Source organism: Bos indicus, chromosome 2 (genome assembly GCF_029378745.1).
Source record: "Bos indicus isolate NIAB-ARS_2022 breed Sahiwal x Tharparkar chromosome 2, NIAB-ARS_B.indTharparkar_mat_pri_1.0, whole genome shotgun sequence".
NCBI classification, from domain to species: Eukaryota; Metazoa; Chordata; class Mammalia; order Artiodactyla; family Bovidae; genus Bos; species Bos indicus.
This window is the reverse complement of record NC_091761.1, coordinates 129691634-129708228: the sequence shown is the minus strand read 5'-3', so window position 1 is coordinate 129708228 and position 16595 is coordinate 129691634. Positions and strand designations below refer to the sequence as shown.

Here is a 16595-nt window from a genome sequence, read left to right as displayed (position 1 = left end):
ATGGATTTTTCTTACATAGGAATTTTATGTTGATCCTATTCACATCACCATAAAATTCACCTCTTTAAATTGTATGAGTTAGTGACTTTTTTCTTTTTAATATTTTCACAGAATTGTGTAACCCTCACCACAGTCGGCTTTAGAACATGCTCATCACCTCAGAAAGAAGCCCCATGGCCATTAGCAGTCACTCTCCATTCGCTGCTCTCCCCAGCCCCTGGAAACCCCTCAGCTACTCTCTGTCTCTCTAGATGCGCCCCGTCTACCCATTTTCATACAAATGGAAGCATGCACTGGTGGCCTTTGTATCTGGCTTCTTTCACCAAGCACGATGCTTTCCGGTTCATCCATGTTGTAGCGTGTATCAATACTTTATTCCTTTTTCTGGCTGAATAATATTCCATTGTCTATGCCATTGTGGATTTTCCAAGGACGCAAAAAAAGTCGGCTTTGGAGAGCTGGCTCTGGAGGGTGGGCTGGAGGAGGCCAGATGGCCATGAGAGGCTAAGGAGTGGGCAGGAGGGGCTTTCCGGATCCCCGCAGGGGTGGGGGCAGCTGAGGGGAGCCAGAGCCAGGCCCTGCTGAGGAGGGAAGACCTAGTAATTGATTGGCTGCAGGGGGTGGGGGAGAGGAGGAGGCCCCCAGGGCTCCTGGTGACCAGGTGGATAGCAATGCCATTTCTCAAGACCAAAGGGCAGTTTTCATGAAGCCTAAAGATACAGAAAGTAGAGAATGTTCCATAGGAGGGCTGAGGGGTGGCCAGGCAGTAAGCCTTCTGATGGAGGCAGACTGGGGAGTCAGAGAGGGGGCCTGGGACATGGCGATGCGGGGAGGCCAGCCAGGAAGGTGGTCCAGATGGAGGGGCTGGCACAGCCTGGAGCGGAGAGTGGGCAGCCACCCACTGGCCAGGCCCACAGAACCACCAGCAGATGGGAGAGGTGTGCTAAAGCTGGGCAGGCTCTTGCCTGGGAGGGAGCCAGGAGGATCCCAGTCTTGGGACCCAAACCTTTGGCCTCTATCAGGTGGCCCTCACAGGATCCCCGTGTCCCCATTCTACTGCAGAGCAGATAGAACCAGGGCTGCAGCCCGCGTGTCTGGATGGGACGGTACTGAGAGGCCAAGATGGCAAGGCTGTCCCTTCATCCACCCAGCAGGGGAAGGTTGGTGCCTGAGAGGGAGGGCGGACAGGAGCTCTAGGACCAGCGCAGCAAAGTTCAGTGAGCCCTGGACGGGCCCCCAGAGCAGAAGCTGCCAGCCCCTGCCCAGCACGCGTAGACCACTGGTGCAGTGCGAGTCTCTTACAGGCAGGACAGTGTGGCGGTTAGGGATGTGACCTCTGCAGGCAGACCACCCGAGATCAGATCCCAGCACTGCCCCCGTAAGCCTCGGAAAACTACTTCACCTCTATGCTTTCTTTCCCTCATAGGGAAATACTATCTCTGACATAGGGCTGGGTGAGGTTTGGATGAGTTCCTATGGGTTAAGTCCTTTGAACAGGGCCAGCACTGAATAAGTACTCAATAAATGCTGTGCGTTTCATATTTACGCTCCAGAGCCCTGGATTTCCCCTCTGTATGATGGATGAGGCACTTCCTGCCACCTTCCTCGCTGGTGTCGCTGTGGCCTGGTTGGTTGCTTGGAGGTACTGTCTCTCCCTTGTCTGGCAGCTCCTTAAGGACTGGGCTGAACCTGGTTCTTCTCTGAGATCCTGGCAGGGCCTGGTCAGGGTGGCACCAGCCAGGGCTTCAGGATTAGGGGGGATGCCACCTTCTGGAAGCTCCCCCGCAAAAGGCAGGCAAAGTAGGGCCCCAGGCGGAGGGAGGGTGCTGTGTTTCAGCACCCCCAGGGGAAGCGCCCTTTGCTTCATCACGGAGACTTCCCTGAGATTGGAACTGCAATGCCTCTCTGACCCTGGGCCAGGCACTGTTCATTACATGCAATCCTTCATGGCTACTTTCCAAGGTAGACGCTCTCTTACCAAGGAGAAAACTAGCTCAGAGAGGTTGAACCGCCTCTCTGAGGTCACCCAGCAGGTTGGTACTTGAACCAGACACAGCTTACTAATACCAGGAACTGGTTAGGCAGTTTTGCCTGAACTGACCCATGTAATCCTCACAACAACTGCAGGAGGTAGATGCTATTGCCCCCATTTTACAGACGAGGAGACAAGCAACTGGCTCCAGGCCAGGTGGCGGGCACAGGCGGAGCCGGGGTTCACTCGGCAGCCTGCGCGGTAAGCACCGTTCCTCCCTGCCTTTCAGCCTATATGATCCCCAAAGCCCAGGCCCTTTCCGCTTCAGCAGACAGCTTCAGGGAGTTTATGGAGCAGCTGCTCAGCGCCAGGCTCTGTGCTAGGCACAGGAGAAGGAGCCGTGGATCAGACATGGATGCAGTCCCGGGGGAGCCAAGAACAAGGCCAAGAGATTCCCCTTGATGAGTAATTATGACAGAGGAGTAAAGCACCCTAAACGCAAGTCGAATAAGGTGGTGATCCCCAACGTTTTTGGCACCAGGGACCAGTTTTGTGGAGGACAAATTTTCCACAGACTGGAGGAGGGGTGATGGTTTTGGGGTGATTCAATTTCATTACATTTATTGTGCACTTTATTTCTATCGTAATTACATTTTGATATATAATGAAATAATTATGTGTGTGTGTTTGACTCTTGGACCCCATGGACTGTAGCAAGCCAGGCTCCCCTGTCCATGGGATTTCCCAGGCAAGAATATTGGAGTGGATTGCCATGCCCTCCTCCAGGGGATCTTCCCGACCCAGGGATTGAACCCTCATCTCCTGCATTGCAGGCAGATTCTTTACTGCTGAACCACCAGGGAAGCCCCTGAAATAATTATACAACTCACCATAATGCAGAATCAGTGGGAGCCCTGAGCTTTTTTCCCTGCAACTAGATGGTTCCATCTGGGGTGATGGGAGACAGTGACACCCTCAGTGTGTTGCTGATGTCCAGTCTAGGGCATCGTCTTGTTTGGTTGCGATCACTGCAGAAAATCCTGCTTCACATAGATAGGATGTTGGAAACGGAAGCAGGCTTGTCAGTGCTTTTTTGGCCATCTCAGGATATTCCACCTTGACTTCAATCCAGAATGTGTGGAGAGTGGAAATTGTCTCAAACATACTTTTAAAGCCAGTCATTTGCAATCCCATGTGGTAATGCAAGCAATGGGGAGCCGCTGTACATACAAAGCTTTGCTCCCTCACCCGCTGCTCGCCTCCTGCTGTGCAGCCCGCTTCCTAACAGGCCACAGACTGGTCCCAGCCCATGGCATGGAGGTTAGGGACCCCTGATGTAAGCCTAAGGAGAGCAGTGTCTCTGAGGGGTTTGGGAGTAAGGCAATTGCTAAGACTTAAACTGGACTGGAAAAAGTGATTCAGGGAAATCTATGTGAGCCATTTATAACATGAGGAAATTAATGCTCAGAGAGGGAGAGTTACTTGCGAAAGGTCACACAGCACATGTGCATGGAATGCAATCCAGGTGAGAGCCCCTGGCCTGTGGGCAGTTCAGCCACATTTCATCCCCAGGAAGAGCTTGCCCCTTGCAAAGCTCTTCCTGGTCCACCACTCACTTACCCCCCCGACCTGAGGCACCATAGGAGAGCTGAGATTATGAACCCCAGAATGCAGAAGGAAGTGAAGCCAAGAAATGGGCAGGACCTAGACCCCAGACCTCCTGATTTCCAGTCCAGGGCCAGGAGGAGGGTGGGGGGATGAGTTCGCACATAGGAACACACAAGAGTGGACACCTCTTGAAGAATCTAAGCTCTGAGCATTAGGCCCTGAATCCAGATCCTAATCATGCCCCCAGAGCAGGGAAGAATACCAAAGCCCAATGGAAAATCCAGCTTGTTGAATGCCCACCAAGTGCAAACACTGCCCTCTTTAGGCTGTCCCTGGTACTGCGTGTCCTCTTTATTCAATAGATCAAACACCTGCTGTAACAGCTACTATTCATTGGATATCTATACTGTGCAAGGCCTCAGGCCATGTGCCTCGCATATTTATGCCAAATGCTCACAGTGGCCTTCAGAAATGGGCCTTGGCATAATTTTTCTTCCTCAGTGGCTCAGTGGTAAAGAATCCACATACATTGCAGGAGATTCAGGAGTCGTGGGTTCAATTCCTGGGTTGGAAAGATCCCCTGGAGAAGGAAATGCAAACCACTCCAGTATTCTTGCTAGGAAAATCTCATAGGCCTGACGGGCTGTAGCCCATTGGGTCACAAAGAGTTGGGTATGACTTGGAGAAGGAAATGGCAACCCACTCCAGTGTTCTTGCCTGGAGAATCCCAGGGATGGGGGAGCCTTGTGGGCTGCCGTCTATGGGGTCGCACAGAGTCGGACACGACTGAAGCGACTTAGCAGCAGCAGCAAGCATGCATACATATTTCATAATTTTACTAAAAAAGAAAACAAGTCTCAGAATGGTTAAACTATTTGCTGGGCCACACAGCTAGAAAAAGGCCCACACCGGAACTCAGACTCAGCCTGAGTTAGTTTCCCAAGCCAGCCCTCTTTCCTGTTCTCCCACATCACCTCTCTGCATGCCCTGTGCTGGGCTAGGATTTTTCTACTGCAATCTTATCCTCACAACCATCTAGAACCCAGGAATCTAGGTACAAGAATCAGAGCCCAGCCAGCCATTAGTCAACAAGCCTGGACCATGGGCACTGCCCTAGGCTTCGTTCACAGTCTTCAGACTAAGTCAGGACTGGTCCTAGAAGCTGTGGGGCAGCCCACCTGCAGTAGGAAGGGATGGTTGCTAGGGGCCCCAGCTGAACTCATAGACAGCTTCAGAGACAAACTTCAGCTTCAGGGGAACCTTCTGGGCACAGCTGGCACTGCCATGTTGGGGCCTGGAGATCCTCAAGAGCTTTCAGAGGTGCGGCTCCCCATCCGCCCCATTGTGTGGCCCCTCTGGGATGTTGCACAGCCTTTCCGTGGCTTGTGGCCTGAGTTCTCGTTTGGTTCCCCCAATGACTCTCCTTCTCTTCTCCCCAGGTTGCCCATCTGGAACCTTCAAGGCCAACCAAGGGGACGAGGCCTGTACCCATTGCCCCATCAACAGCCGGACCACTTCGGAAGGGGCCACCAACTGCGTCTGCCGCAACGGCTACTACAGAGCAGACCTGGACCCCGTGGACATGCCCTGCACAAGTACGTCCAGGGCCCCCGGGGGGGACGCCCGGCCGAGTCCGAGTCCACCTGCAGGAACTCTCAGAGGGTGGGGTGGCTGTCCAGCCCGGTAACCTCTCCTAACTGAGGGGCAGCCAGGTACCTGGGGGGAGGGGAAATGGAAAACTGGCTAGAAAGGACCATCCTGGGGTGGTCGTGCTGCCAACAGGCAGACACCGCAGAGCTGGCATCTGGCTCCTTACCCCCTTCTGCTAAGTCACACGCAGGATGAAGTCAAGGTTTTGATTCACAGAGGGACAGAGAATGGAAAGCTTGGCAGAAGAACAACCAACACAGGTGGTGTCTGTGGTAGAAAAGGCTTCCCGGTGTTCTTTTCTGGCCGCAGTTGCCTGAATCACAGGCCAAGGTTCTCCAAGAACAGGGTGACCGCGAGGGCCATGTTACAACCCTGTATCAGACAGGAAAGGCAGTCAGCTGCCAGAAGCAGAGAACGGACCCCTGTAACTTAAACCCGAAGAATTTATTCTTGGAAACCCAAAATAGGCAACCCCTGGGTAATGTGGTAAATCCATGAAGCTCCCCGAGACCCAGCACTTTCTTGTGCTTTTCCAGCCACAGCATGTGGTTTCCACCCTTGGGGTCACATCATGGCCCAACATTGCTGCTGAAGCTCCAGCCATCACACACATTCTCAGTCGTGGAAAGAGGGGAAGGGATAAAGGGACCTACTATAGCCATCTCCTTTTAAGAAAAAGTCTTAAGTGTCAACTTCTGTATATCAGTGGCCAGCACTTAATCCCAGGAAGCTATGAAATAGAGTCTTTAGTTGGACATATAGCCACCTTGAATAAAAGTGGGTCCTGTTATAAGGAAAAAGGGAGAAATAGATATTTGTTGTTTGGTCACTCAGTCATGTCTGACTCTTTTGCGACCCCATGGACTGTAACCTGCCAGGCTCCTCTGTTTATGGGATTTTCCAGGCAAGAATATTGGAGTGGGCTGCCATTTCCTTCTCCAGGAAATAGATATTGGGTGGATATAATTCCAACACAAAAGACTGTCCCTAGTAAGGAACACCAAGGAGGGTGGAGTCCAGGGAGAAAGGTTTGAGCAGATGTGTGCAGTAGAATGGAGCGTTATATTCTAGAAGCATGGCTCTTGGGTGCAGAGGAGAAAGGATTTAGAGGAAAGCTGTGGGGAAGTCTAGGCTGGAGCCAGGGCAGTGGGCACAGAGCGGTCTCTTGGGGAATGCACCCCCACCCCCACTGACAGACACCTCTCCCCCTCCCCAGCGATCCCCTCGGCGCCCCAGGCCGTGATCTCCAGCGTCAACGAGACCTCACTCATGCTCGAGTGGACCCCGCCCCGGGACTCGGGAGGCCGTGAGGACCTCGTCTACAACATCATCTGCAAGAGCTGCGGCTCGGGCCGGGGCGCCTGCACCCGCTGCGGGGACAACGTGCAGTACGCCCCCCGCCAGCTGGGCCTCACCGAGCCTCGCATTTACATCAGCGACCTGCTGGCCCACACGCAGTACACCTTCGAGATCCAGGCTGTGAACGGCGTCACGGACCAGAGCCCCTTCTCACCGCAGTTTGCCTCCGTGAACATCACCACCAACCAGGCAGGTAAGCGGCTTCAGATGCAGGCTCCCCGGGGCGGCGCTGTGCCATGCCGTGCCAAACAGGTATCCTGCCAGCCGTCGTTAAAGACTCCCTCACATCTGCAGAGCGCTTTTCTCTTTTCCAAGGCTGTTTGTGTGATCCGGCCACCTGGGAGAGTCAGTGTTAACTCTCGGCTATAGTGGCATTTATCATAATCGCTGGCATTTGTTGAGCGTGTGTTCTTGAAGCCGAAAGTAAAGCTGCTATAACAAAAGGGCCCGGTGTTCAGTGGCTTCAAGAACAACAGAAGAACCTTTCTCTTTCGTGTAAGAGTCCAGGGGTGAGCAGGCCAGGTCAGCGGGGCAGCTCTGATCCACCTGGAGACTCAGGGACCTGGCCTCCTTATCTCTTGTCTCACGAGCCTCCACGCTCCTCATCGGCCCGTTCGAAGCTGAGTCATGGGTTTGTCTGCTCTCTAACCTGTACAAACAGGAGAGACAGAAGACCAGGGCAGCAGTATGTTTTAAGCAAGGTAGGCAGAAGTGGCACCTACCACTCCTGTGCATGTTCCACTGGAAGGAATGTGGTCTCATGGCCTCCCCAAGCTGCAAAGGAGGTCGGGAAACATCATCTCTCCCAGCCTAACTTAACCCTCCATCACAACAGCAGGCGAGGAGACAGACTTCAGTGGCCATCTAGCAGTTTCCACAGGTGCTTTTTCTGAACCTTCAGCCCCCTCCAGTCTAATTCCAGCAAAACTCTTCTCCCCAGGCTTACCTTTAATGATCCCTCTGTGACCCCCATGTGCCCACCCCCATCTTCTGCCCTGGTTTCCTTTACAACAAAAAAATAGATGCAAAGGATGCATCCCATCACCTCCCCTCACCTTCCCTCATCCCCCTTCACTCCATGGCACTCAAGCTTCCGGCCCCACCTCTCCACCAAGGTCGTTGTCCTCAGGGTCACCTGGGACCTCCAGATGGCCAGGTCCAGGAGACACTTCCCAGTCTCATCCCCATCCAAGGGACACATGAGATTTTTCAGGGTCTCATGGTTCCTGCAGTTCCTTTAGAAGACCGTGGTTGGCCCTCTGAGTGTGCGCCTTAGTAATTTACTCAGCAGCCTTTGCAAGGCCCTGCTGTGAGTGTGGTCTGGGGCCCATCTAAGTGGGGCAAAGGGAGACCAGGCTCCAGAGTGAGTGGGCTGGGCATCCAGAGATGGAGGTCCAAGAAGCCTTCGAGGAGGGGGTAGAATTTGACCTGCGGTTTGAAAGACTCACAGAATTCTGAAGGGCGAGATGGAAACAGATGGGATTTTGAGAAGAAGGAAGGGCATGCACAAGCACATGGAAGGAGAGGCAGCAGCCAGCTCCACCTGGTTGAGGGGTGTTTTTATATGTGACCTCACTGCCACCCACCCCCCGGCCTCCAGGAGTAGGAGGCATCTGTGTCCCCATTTCATAGATGGTGCTCAGAAAAGTTGAGTCACAAAGCTAGGCAGGGTGTGAGGCAGAAATTGACTAGGTCTAACAGACTCCAGCGGAGAAGGCAATGGCACCCCACTTCAGTACTCTTGCCTGGAAAATCCCATGGATGGAGGATCCTGGTAGGCTGTAGTCCATGGGGTCGCTAAGAGTCAGACACGACTGAGTGACTTCCTTTTCACTTTTCACTTTCCTGCATTGGAGAAGGAAATGGCAACCCACTCCAGTGTTCTTGCCTGGAGAATCCCAGGGGCGGGGGAGCCTGGTGGGCTGCCATCTATGGGGTCGCACAGAGTCGGACACGACTGAAGCGACTTAGCAGCAGCAGCAGCAGCAACAGACTCCAGGGCTCAGCACCGTCTAGGGCGCCTCCAAGGAACCGTGGATGGCGGGGGTCTGATGAGTGTCCATGTGTGAGCATGCATGCTTCTGCCACATCTGAGCTTGAGTTCGTATGCCTGAGGGTGGCTCAGCCCATCCGTGTGTTTGTGTCGTAGAAGGCACGTGGTCTTGTTTGTGAGTGCTCGTGGTGTTGCTGGGCCGAGAGGGCACGTTTATGAGCGTATGCTGCAGCCCTTGTAGGCTTGTGGGTGCATTTAAGCCCGCCTCGGATGGGGTTCCGGATGGAGCTGACTCAAGGTGGGCAATCTGAGAAACCCCTCCAATGCCAGCAGCTGTCAGCAAAGACACATGGCAGATTATGAAGCCTTGGTTCTGAGTCTCTCCAGCTTGACAAAGCCCTTGAGGTAGGGAAGCCCAGGCTCCCAGTGCAGGGTGGAGACAAGGGAACTCTTTTCAACTGGGAGAAGCTAGAAATTCCCCAGAGTCCCTGGAGTTCTTTCCCTAGGTGTGCAGGCCTCCCCTGCAACCATTCGGGATCCCCAAGAGTCAACCTGCCTACTTAACAAGGCTCAGCTTGCCAGCAGCAAGGGCTGCTGGAGTGGACCCCTCCTGTCTGGAGTGGGACATTCCCAGAGAATAGAGGCAGGGCAGAGTGGAAATGAGGGCCCCAGAGAGGAGGATGCTGGGGAAGCCCTCAGGATTGAAAGGCAGGAGCAGTAACAAGCCCTGGGTTAGTCGCAGGGGGACCTGAGTTTGAATCCCAGTTTTGTCATTCCTTTGCTTTGTGACTTTACTATATTGGTCAGTTATTACTGCGATAATGCTGTATAACAAACCCACCCCCAAACCCAGAATTTTACCATAATAACATTTATTTCCTCACTTACTAGTCTGTGCATCAGCTAGGGTTTATCTAATCTGCACCAAGTCCTCTGAACAGGGCAGAGCTCCAGAATGTGGCTGAATTGGGTCAGTTCCATCTGTGTCCCCATTCTCCTTGGATTAGCAACTCCCTGGGCTTGTTTCTCTTGTGGTGATGGTGGCCACAGCGATATCAGGCCACATAAACGCATGCCACCACCTGTGGCACAGTGGTCCACAGTGAACGCAGCCTGCAGGGCTCCTTGGAAAGAGCGTGGGTGTGAGACCCTGTTACAAGGGAGGCAGAGCTGAGATCGGCCGTCTAACCTACCGCACTCGGGAAAATCACTTCCTCCTTTGGACCTCCATTTCCCCACCAAACTGTGTCTCAAAAGTCCATGAGAGGGACTTCTCTGGGGGTCCAAGGGTTAAGAATCTGCCTGCCAATTCAGGGGACACAGGTTCCATCCCTGGTCCGGGAACTAAGATCCCACGTGCCATGGAGCTACTAGGCCTGTGAGCCACAGCCACAGAACCTGCGTGCCCTAGGGCCCGTGCTCCACAAGAGAAGCCAGTGCAGTGAGAGCCCCAACGCTGCATGAAGAGTGGCCCCCACCGGTCACAACTGGAGAAAGCCCACACACAGCAACGAAGACCCAGCTCAGCCAATAAATAAATAATATTTTTTAATCTATGAAAGCTTTTTCAGAACACAGGTCCCCTGACCCCACCCCAGACCTGCTGGATCAAACCCCAGGAATAAGCCCTGGGAATCAGGACTTTTCACAAGTGGCTCAAGTGTTTCTTACCATTAGACAGATTTGGGAGAGTCAAGTTTAAGTGAATCCAAACCCCTGCTGATAAAGATCTGTATAGTCAAAGCTATGGTTTTTCCAGTAGTCATTTGTGGATGTGAGAGCTGGACCATCAGGAAGGCCGAGTGCCGAAGAAGTGATGCTTTCGAACTGTGGTGTTGGAGAAGACTCTTGAGAGTCCCTTGGACTGCAAGGAGATCCAACCAGTCCATCCTAATGGAAATCAGTCCTGAATATTCATTGGAAGGACTGATGCTGAAGCTGAAACTCCAATCCTTTGGCCACCTGATGTGAAGAACTGATTCCTTAGAAAAGACTCTGATGCTGCGGAAGATTGAGGGCGGGAGGAGAGGAGGGTAACAGAGGATGAGATGGTTGGATGGCATCACCAAGCCAATGGACATGAGTTTGAGCAAACTCCAGGAGACAGTGAAGGACAGGGAAGCCTGGTGTGCTGCAGTCCATGGGGTCGCAAAGAGTTACATGACAGCAACTGAACAGCAACAGCAAAGCCCCGTGAGCCCCTGCAGCCCTGGGGCTCTCTGGGCCATAACCACTCTTTTCCCATCCTCTTTGTTCCAGGCCCCGTGACAAGCCCCATTCTCTCTCAGGCATCCAAAGCCCAACTGGGGTCTGTGCAAGCACACACACCCTCACCACATCCTCCCCTTGTGCCAGAGGAGGAAACAGAGGCCCGGAGAAGTGGAGCCATTTATGCGAAGTCCCGCTACTAAGTGGCCTCAGCTAGGGTTTGAACCCAGAACCGTGTGGCTCCACGTCTACACTGGAGAAGACATGACTCCTGCCATTGAAGATTTCTGCCGTGGTTGGGAAGATGAGACCTGGACAGAGCTTATGCACAATATGGCATGAGTGAGGACACAAGGAGGGATCTGGGGGGTGAGGGAGAAATCCTTTCCTCCTAGGTAATGGGAGAAAGGCATGCCATGAAAGGCTTCCTGAAAGAGGAGGCGTTTGAGGTTATCTTTGGAGAATGAGGGGTCTTCCCTGGTGGCTCAGACGGGTAAAGAATCTGCCTGCAATATAAGAAACCCAGGTTCGGTCCCTGGGTTGGGAAGATCACCTGGAACCCATTCCAGTATTCTCACCTGGAGAATCCCATGGACGGAGGAGTCTGCTGGGCTACAGTCCATGGGGTCACAAAGAGTCAGACATGACTGAGCTGCTAACACTTTTCCTTTTGTTGAAGAATGGAGAGGCTTCTAACAGACAGAGATGGACTCAGGCAGGTATCCCAGGAGCAAAAAGTACAGGAGGCAAACTGGAGGGGAATTCTTTGTCTTCCTCTGAGGGCCTAAGCTCCTCTGCCACAGGATCTTTGCACATGCTGTTCCCACTGCTTGGAGTGCTTTGCCCCTTTCCCCCTTCCCTTTGACCTTAGCTCATCCTCATTGACCATCCTGACTCGGGCACATTCCCCCAGCACCACAGCCCTCAGCTTCCTGTGGCTGGGATTTTAGCTTCGTGTCTGTGATCGTCCCGTTCCTGTCTGTCTCCCCACTGTCGGCACTCAGCAGTACACTATGGGTCTCCTTTCCCTCACCGTGCTTTTCCTGGTACCTAGATGGGGGCACACCACAGTGTGTGCTTGGTGAGCAGCCAAGGGGTCTAGAAAAGCGTGGAGTGAGGAGAGGCGTGGAGAATTCCAATGATGCTGGAAAATAAGGCCGGAGACTGGATTTCCAGACAAATGCATTCAGTGCTCGGTTTTAATCAGACCCTAAAATTCAATATATAAATAGCTAGTTCATGGCCTTAAAAGGAAAAAGTATTTCTTTGGGGCAAGTGATTGGGCCTGGCTTGCACTCCCTTGGCATTCACGGGGGCCAGAGCTGTCGTCTGACTTCATAAAGCCATCATACTGACTTCGAACCACACTCGGCCATTCCAGAACACCTTTCTGCCTGTGTTCACAAGTCCTCTTGGTGGGGAGTGGGGGGCCCAGAGGTAGGAGACTAGGCTTGGCTGCATATCCCCACTTGAAGGTTTAGGAAACAGCATTGGGTGAGACACGTGCCTGGGCTCACTCAGCTGGGACAGAGGAGAACGCAGGGTTCACTCTGGCTGTACAGAGTCCATGGTTCTCAACACAAAAATACAAGACAATACAGGGAAAGAGGGGGAGAGGGAGGGGGAGCCTTGGCGAGGGCGTCAGAGGATGGGAGGAGAGCCTCTCCCAGGAGGTGGCATGTGAGCCGAGATCCAGATGACAGGGCGGAGACAGCCATACAGACCTAGGTGCATGCAGCCACGTGGGGCTGGTCTCTAGGCTACCTCAGTACTCCGGGCGGCCCTCCAGGCTGCAGCGGACTCACTGTCACCCCAAGCAAGCCCCAACAGGCTGCATCTCTGCCTGGCCCTGGGGGTGAAGAGAAGGGTCTGGGCTTTGCAATCAGCCAAACAAACCTGGTTTTGAATGAGCCTAGCTGCTCACCGGCCCATAGGCCCAGACAAGTCACTTCGCCAGCATCCGACCACATCTTCCTCCTGGGCGTCACCACCCTCTCCTGTGGGGTGCTGTGAGCTCAGGCACTCAAGGTGCCTCAGAGGCTGCCTGGGAGGGTCAGCACTCAAAAAGCAGGGATCGGGACTTCCCTGGTTGCCCGCTGGTTGGGACGCCACACTTAAAATGCAGACGTGGGTTCGATCCCTGGTCAAGGAACTGAGATCCCATGGCCAAAAAAAACCACACACACACACAAAGTATCCTATATTCACTCTAATCATAATGGGTAACACCTGGCAAGTGTTTATTATTTGCCAGATACTAAGCCCTGGATGATGAATCTCCCCAACCTCAGTGGATCCTGTTATTCTTTTATCTTACAGATAAGGAAAGGTAAGAGTTAAATGACTTGCCCATCACTCAAGTCACTGGCAGAAGCTGAGTAGTGACATCACTGCATACTCAAGGTTCAGTGTTGAAACTGGAGCCAAACCTTCTGCAGAGGTGGGGCAAGCCATGTGCCGGGACCTGCCACACCACAGCTTGGCCAAGCCAGTGCGGCCTTTGGGGCCACCCATACTGAATGACCCATTAGGAAGATTTCCCCATTGTCATGTCCTAGGGAGTCATGGTGGGGGGCGGGAAAGGCATCAGTGCTGGGCTTGACAAACTCCATCCTCACCTAGCACACCCCCTTTCCAAGCTATGGGATCAGGCTGTCTAGGGACCCTTACTTCCTCGAGCCTCAGAGTCTTCGCCTTCCAAATGGGCATGTTTTCATCATCCCAGCTTTCTGAAATGGGCGCTAGGTTAGTAATAATGTGGTGGAAGCCCTGGGCGCAGTACGTGGTAGCTCGGCTTCAAATGAAATCAGAAGGAGTTAGGTTCCTGTTGCTGCTGCAACAAGATGCCGCGAACTTAGCAATGGAGAAAGAGACGTAGTTCTTATCTTACTGTTCCATGGGTCAGAAGTCTAGCCGGAATCTCATCAGGCTAAACTCAAGCGTTCGCAGGGCTGTGTTGCTTGCTGGTGGCTTCACTCATTCGCGTGTTAGCAGAATGAAGCTCCCTGTGTTTGTAGCAGAGACATCTCTGTTTCCTTGCTGACTGTCATCTAGGAGATTCCCTAGCTCCCAGGGGACTCACTCTGGTCCTTTCAGAGACCCCACCCCACCCCACCCTACCCCCGCCTCATCTCAGAAGCAGCAACAGGGCGTCAAGTCTTCCTCAAACTCTCACTCTCTGGCCTGACTCTCATCTGGGAAAGATTCCCTCCTCTTTTAAGGACTCAAGTGATTAGACTGGGTCTACATGGATGATCCAGGATAATCTCCCATCTCAAGGGCCATAACCTTAATCACATCTGCAAAGTGTCTTTTGCCATGTAAGATAACGGATTCACCAATTCTGGGATTAGGTCACAGACATCTTCGGGAGCTGTGATCCTGCCTATCATACCCAGGAGGTAACAGATCAAATTAAAAAACACATTAGTATCCATCCAGTGCAAACACCTCCTTTTATAGGGAGGAAAACTGAGGCCCTGGGAGCTTCCTAAGTGCCTGCCCAAGACCATAGAGCAGCAGGTCCTTGGCAGAGCTGATCTCCCACCCCCTGGCCGGGTGTCACAACCTCTGTCCGTGACATCACTCCACGCGGCTTTCTCAGGGAAAAACTTTCAACTTTCCGAAGCTCTTTCTACCAGCCGTGTTCGCCTCTGATCCTTTCACCCTCCTGCAGAGCGGGCACAGAGTGGCTGGTCTCCAGAACTGGCATGAGCAAGTGCTCACCTACTTCTCTCTCTAGGGGTGGAGAGGATCAGAAAGAGACAGGACAAGAGAACCCCCAGCGAGGCCCATGCCTGGGGAAAGGAAGAGAGAGGGAGAGGGCACTTCCCTCCCCGGGCCGAGCCCTCTGCACGCATAAACCTCTTTCATCCTCTCAAGCGTTCTGCAGGGGGAGGCCTTGCCCGCCCAGACTCTCGGCTAAGATTGGTTTGGTTGCCTATGAGAGCAAGAAAAAGAACAGATAGCCGCTGCCACAGTAAGGCTGTTTAACAATCAACTGTAAAGGCAAGAAGCACTTATCTAGCTCGTGAGTCCCCTGGCTGGATGGGTCTCGGCGGGGATCTTTCATATGTTCGTGCTCCAGCTACGCCGGGTCTCTCAGCAGCTCTTTGGATTTTGTCAGGGTTCTATTGCATGTTTGGGGTGGAGCACTGTAAGCTAGTCAAAAATGGCCCTGGCGGGGACCGCTGGGGCAACAAGTCTGCTCCACATGTCTCAGCCTCTAACAGGTCAGCCTGGGTCTGTTCTTACGGCCATCAGATACATGGGAGGGCTTTTTCAAGCCTCTGCTTATATCATATTTACTTAAATTCCACTGGCCAGAGCAAGTCACACAGCCAAGCCCAAAGCCGTAGCCAGAGGGGGATTATACAAATTCTAGGACAAAGGTTGTAGATACAGAGAGACAATTAATACAACCAGTCTACATAGTAGCTTAGACCAAATGGAGATTTATTTTTCTTATGTGTAAAGGAGGTCAGAAAATAGGAGTTAGGGCAACTGGGTGGAATCATTAGAGATTCAGACTCCTCAGCACACAGGTTCTTGTCCTTATAGCCCAAAGTGGCTGCAAGAGCTCCAGCTCTCACATCCATACGCCAGGCAGCAAGATGGAAGAAGAAAAGTGACAAGGGTAGGGCCCCTTCTTTTTAGAGAGACTCCCTAGAAGTCCCACACTTTAGCTTATCGCTCATTGGCAAGCACATTGTTACATGGCCACTTCTAGCTGCCGAAAAGCTTGAGAAAGTGTAAGCGTTTATTAAGGAAGAATGTGCCCAGTGAAGAACCAGGATTCTGTTAATTTGAGAAAGGAAGAATGGATATTTGGTAGGCAGTGGATACTGTCTGCCACAACCCATTTTACAGGTGAGATACTGGGACTCAGAGAAAGGGGTAGCTGAAGTAATAGTGTCAGCTGAGCATAAGCGATGGGACCTGAACCCTGGCTGTTGCTCCTTCTCCCCTCTTCCAGCATCGCCACCACCATTCACGATCCTTTGCTAAGCACTCAGCTACTCACAGTGCTGTTTGAGAGTCTGAGCGGCCCAGACAGTGACACATGGCTGATGTCCCCTGATCCTTTACTCTGGGCCATGTCCTATGCTAAACACTTTAGATACAGATCTTTATTGACCTTGCCAGCATCCTTGCCACTGTCCCCACAGCAGGCTGAGTTAGGTCCCCTGATTCGAGGTCCAGGCTCTTCCCACCTTGCTAGTCCAGATGCTGGCATGGGACCGGTTCCCACTGAGTGGCCTCAGATGAGATCAGGGTGCTTGAGCAGCCCACTAGGGGGTGGACCATTGGATGTTTCCACAACATGAAGCCCAGAGCTGGACCTCAGCCTGCTCAGATCACACTTGTGGAGAGGGCCAGACAACCAGGAGGAAAAAACAACCTGGGTTTCCAAGTCAGACAGACCTGGGTCCTGATCCCAGCCCCACTGCTTGGGAGCCGAGGAGGAGACACCAGGCAGGAGACACTGATCTGAGTCTCTTTCCTCATCTGTAAGATGGGCTCTGTCTGATCGTGTGGCACCAGGTGGACACAGCTAAATCGACAGTGAGTCAAGGGAAGAGTGAACAAGCAGGTGAACTGCCAGCTGCCGCCCCAGACAGGAGGTTTTTCTCAGCTTTAAGAAAAAGAATAATAGTATCTCCTGGACCAACTTTTTTTCCCCTCCAAAATATGTTCCTCAGATTACCGGTTCCAAAACACAATAGCTATTACGTGAAAAGGGCTTCCTGGGCAGCGCTAGTGGTAAAGAACCCACCTGCCAATGCAGGAGCCTAAGAGATGCAG

At 52.8% G+C, this 16595-nt stretch overlaps 1 protein-coding gene across 2 annotated transcripts in view; it reads left to right on the top strand.

Moving 5' to 3' along the window:
- Positions 1-16595, top strand: part of EPHB2 (EPH receptor B2) — a 219629-nt gene that overhangs the window by 158645 nt on the left and 44389 nt on the right. For both annotated transcript variants that reach the window (XM_070776966.1, XM_070776974.1), the window contains exons 4-5: positions 5020-5175; positions 6447-6782. In XM_070776966.1, the coding sequence (XP_070633067.1) occupies positions 5020-5175; positions 6447-6782 (492 nt within the window). The remainder of the gene's footprint in view (positions 1-5019; positions 5176-6446; positions 6783-16595) is intronic.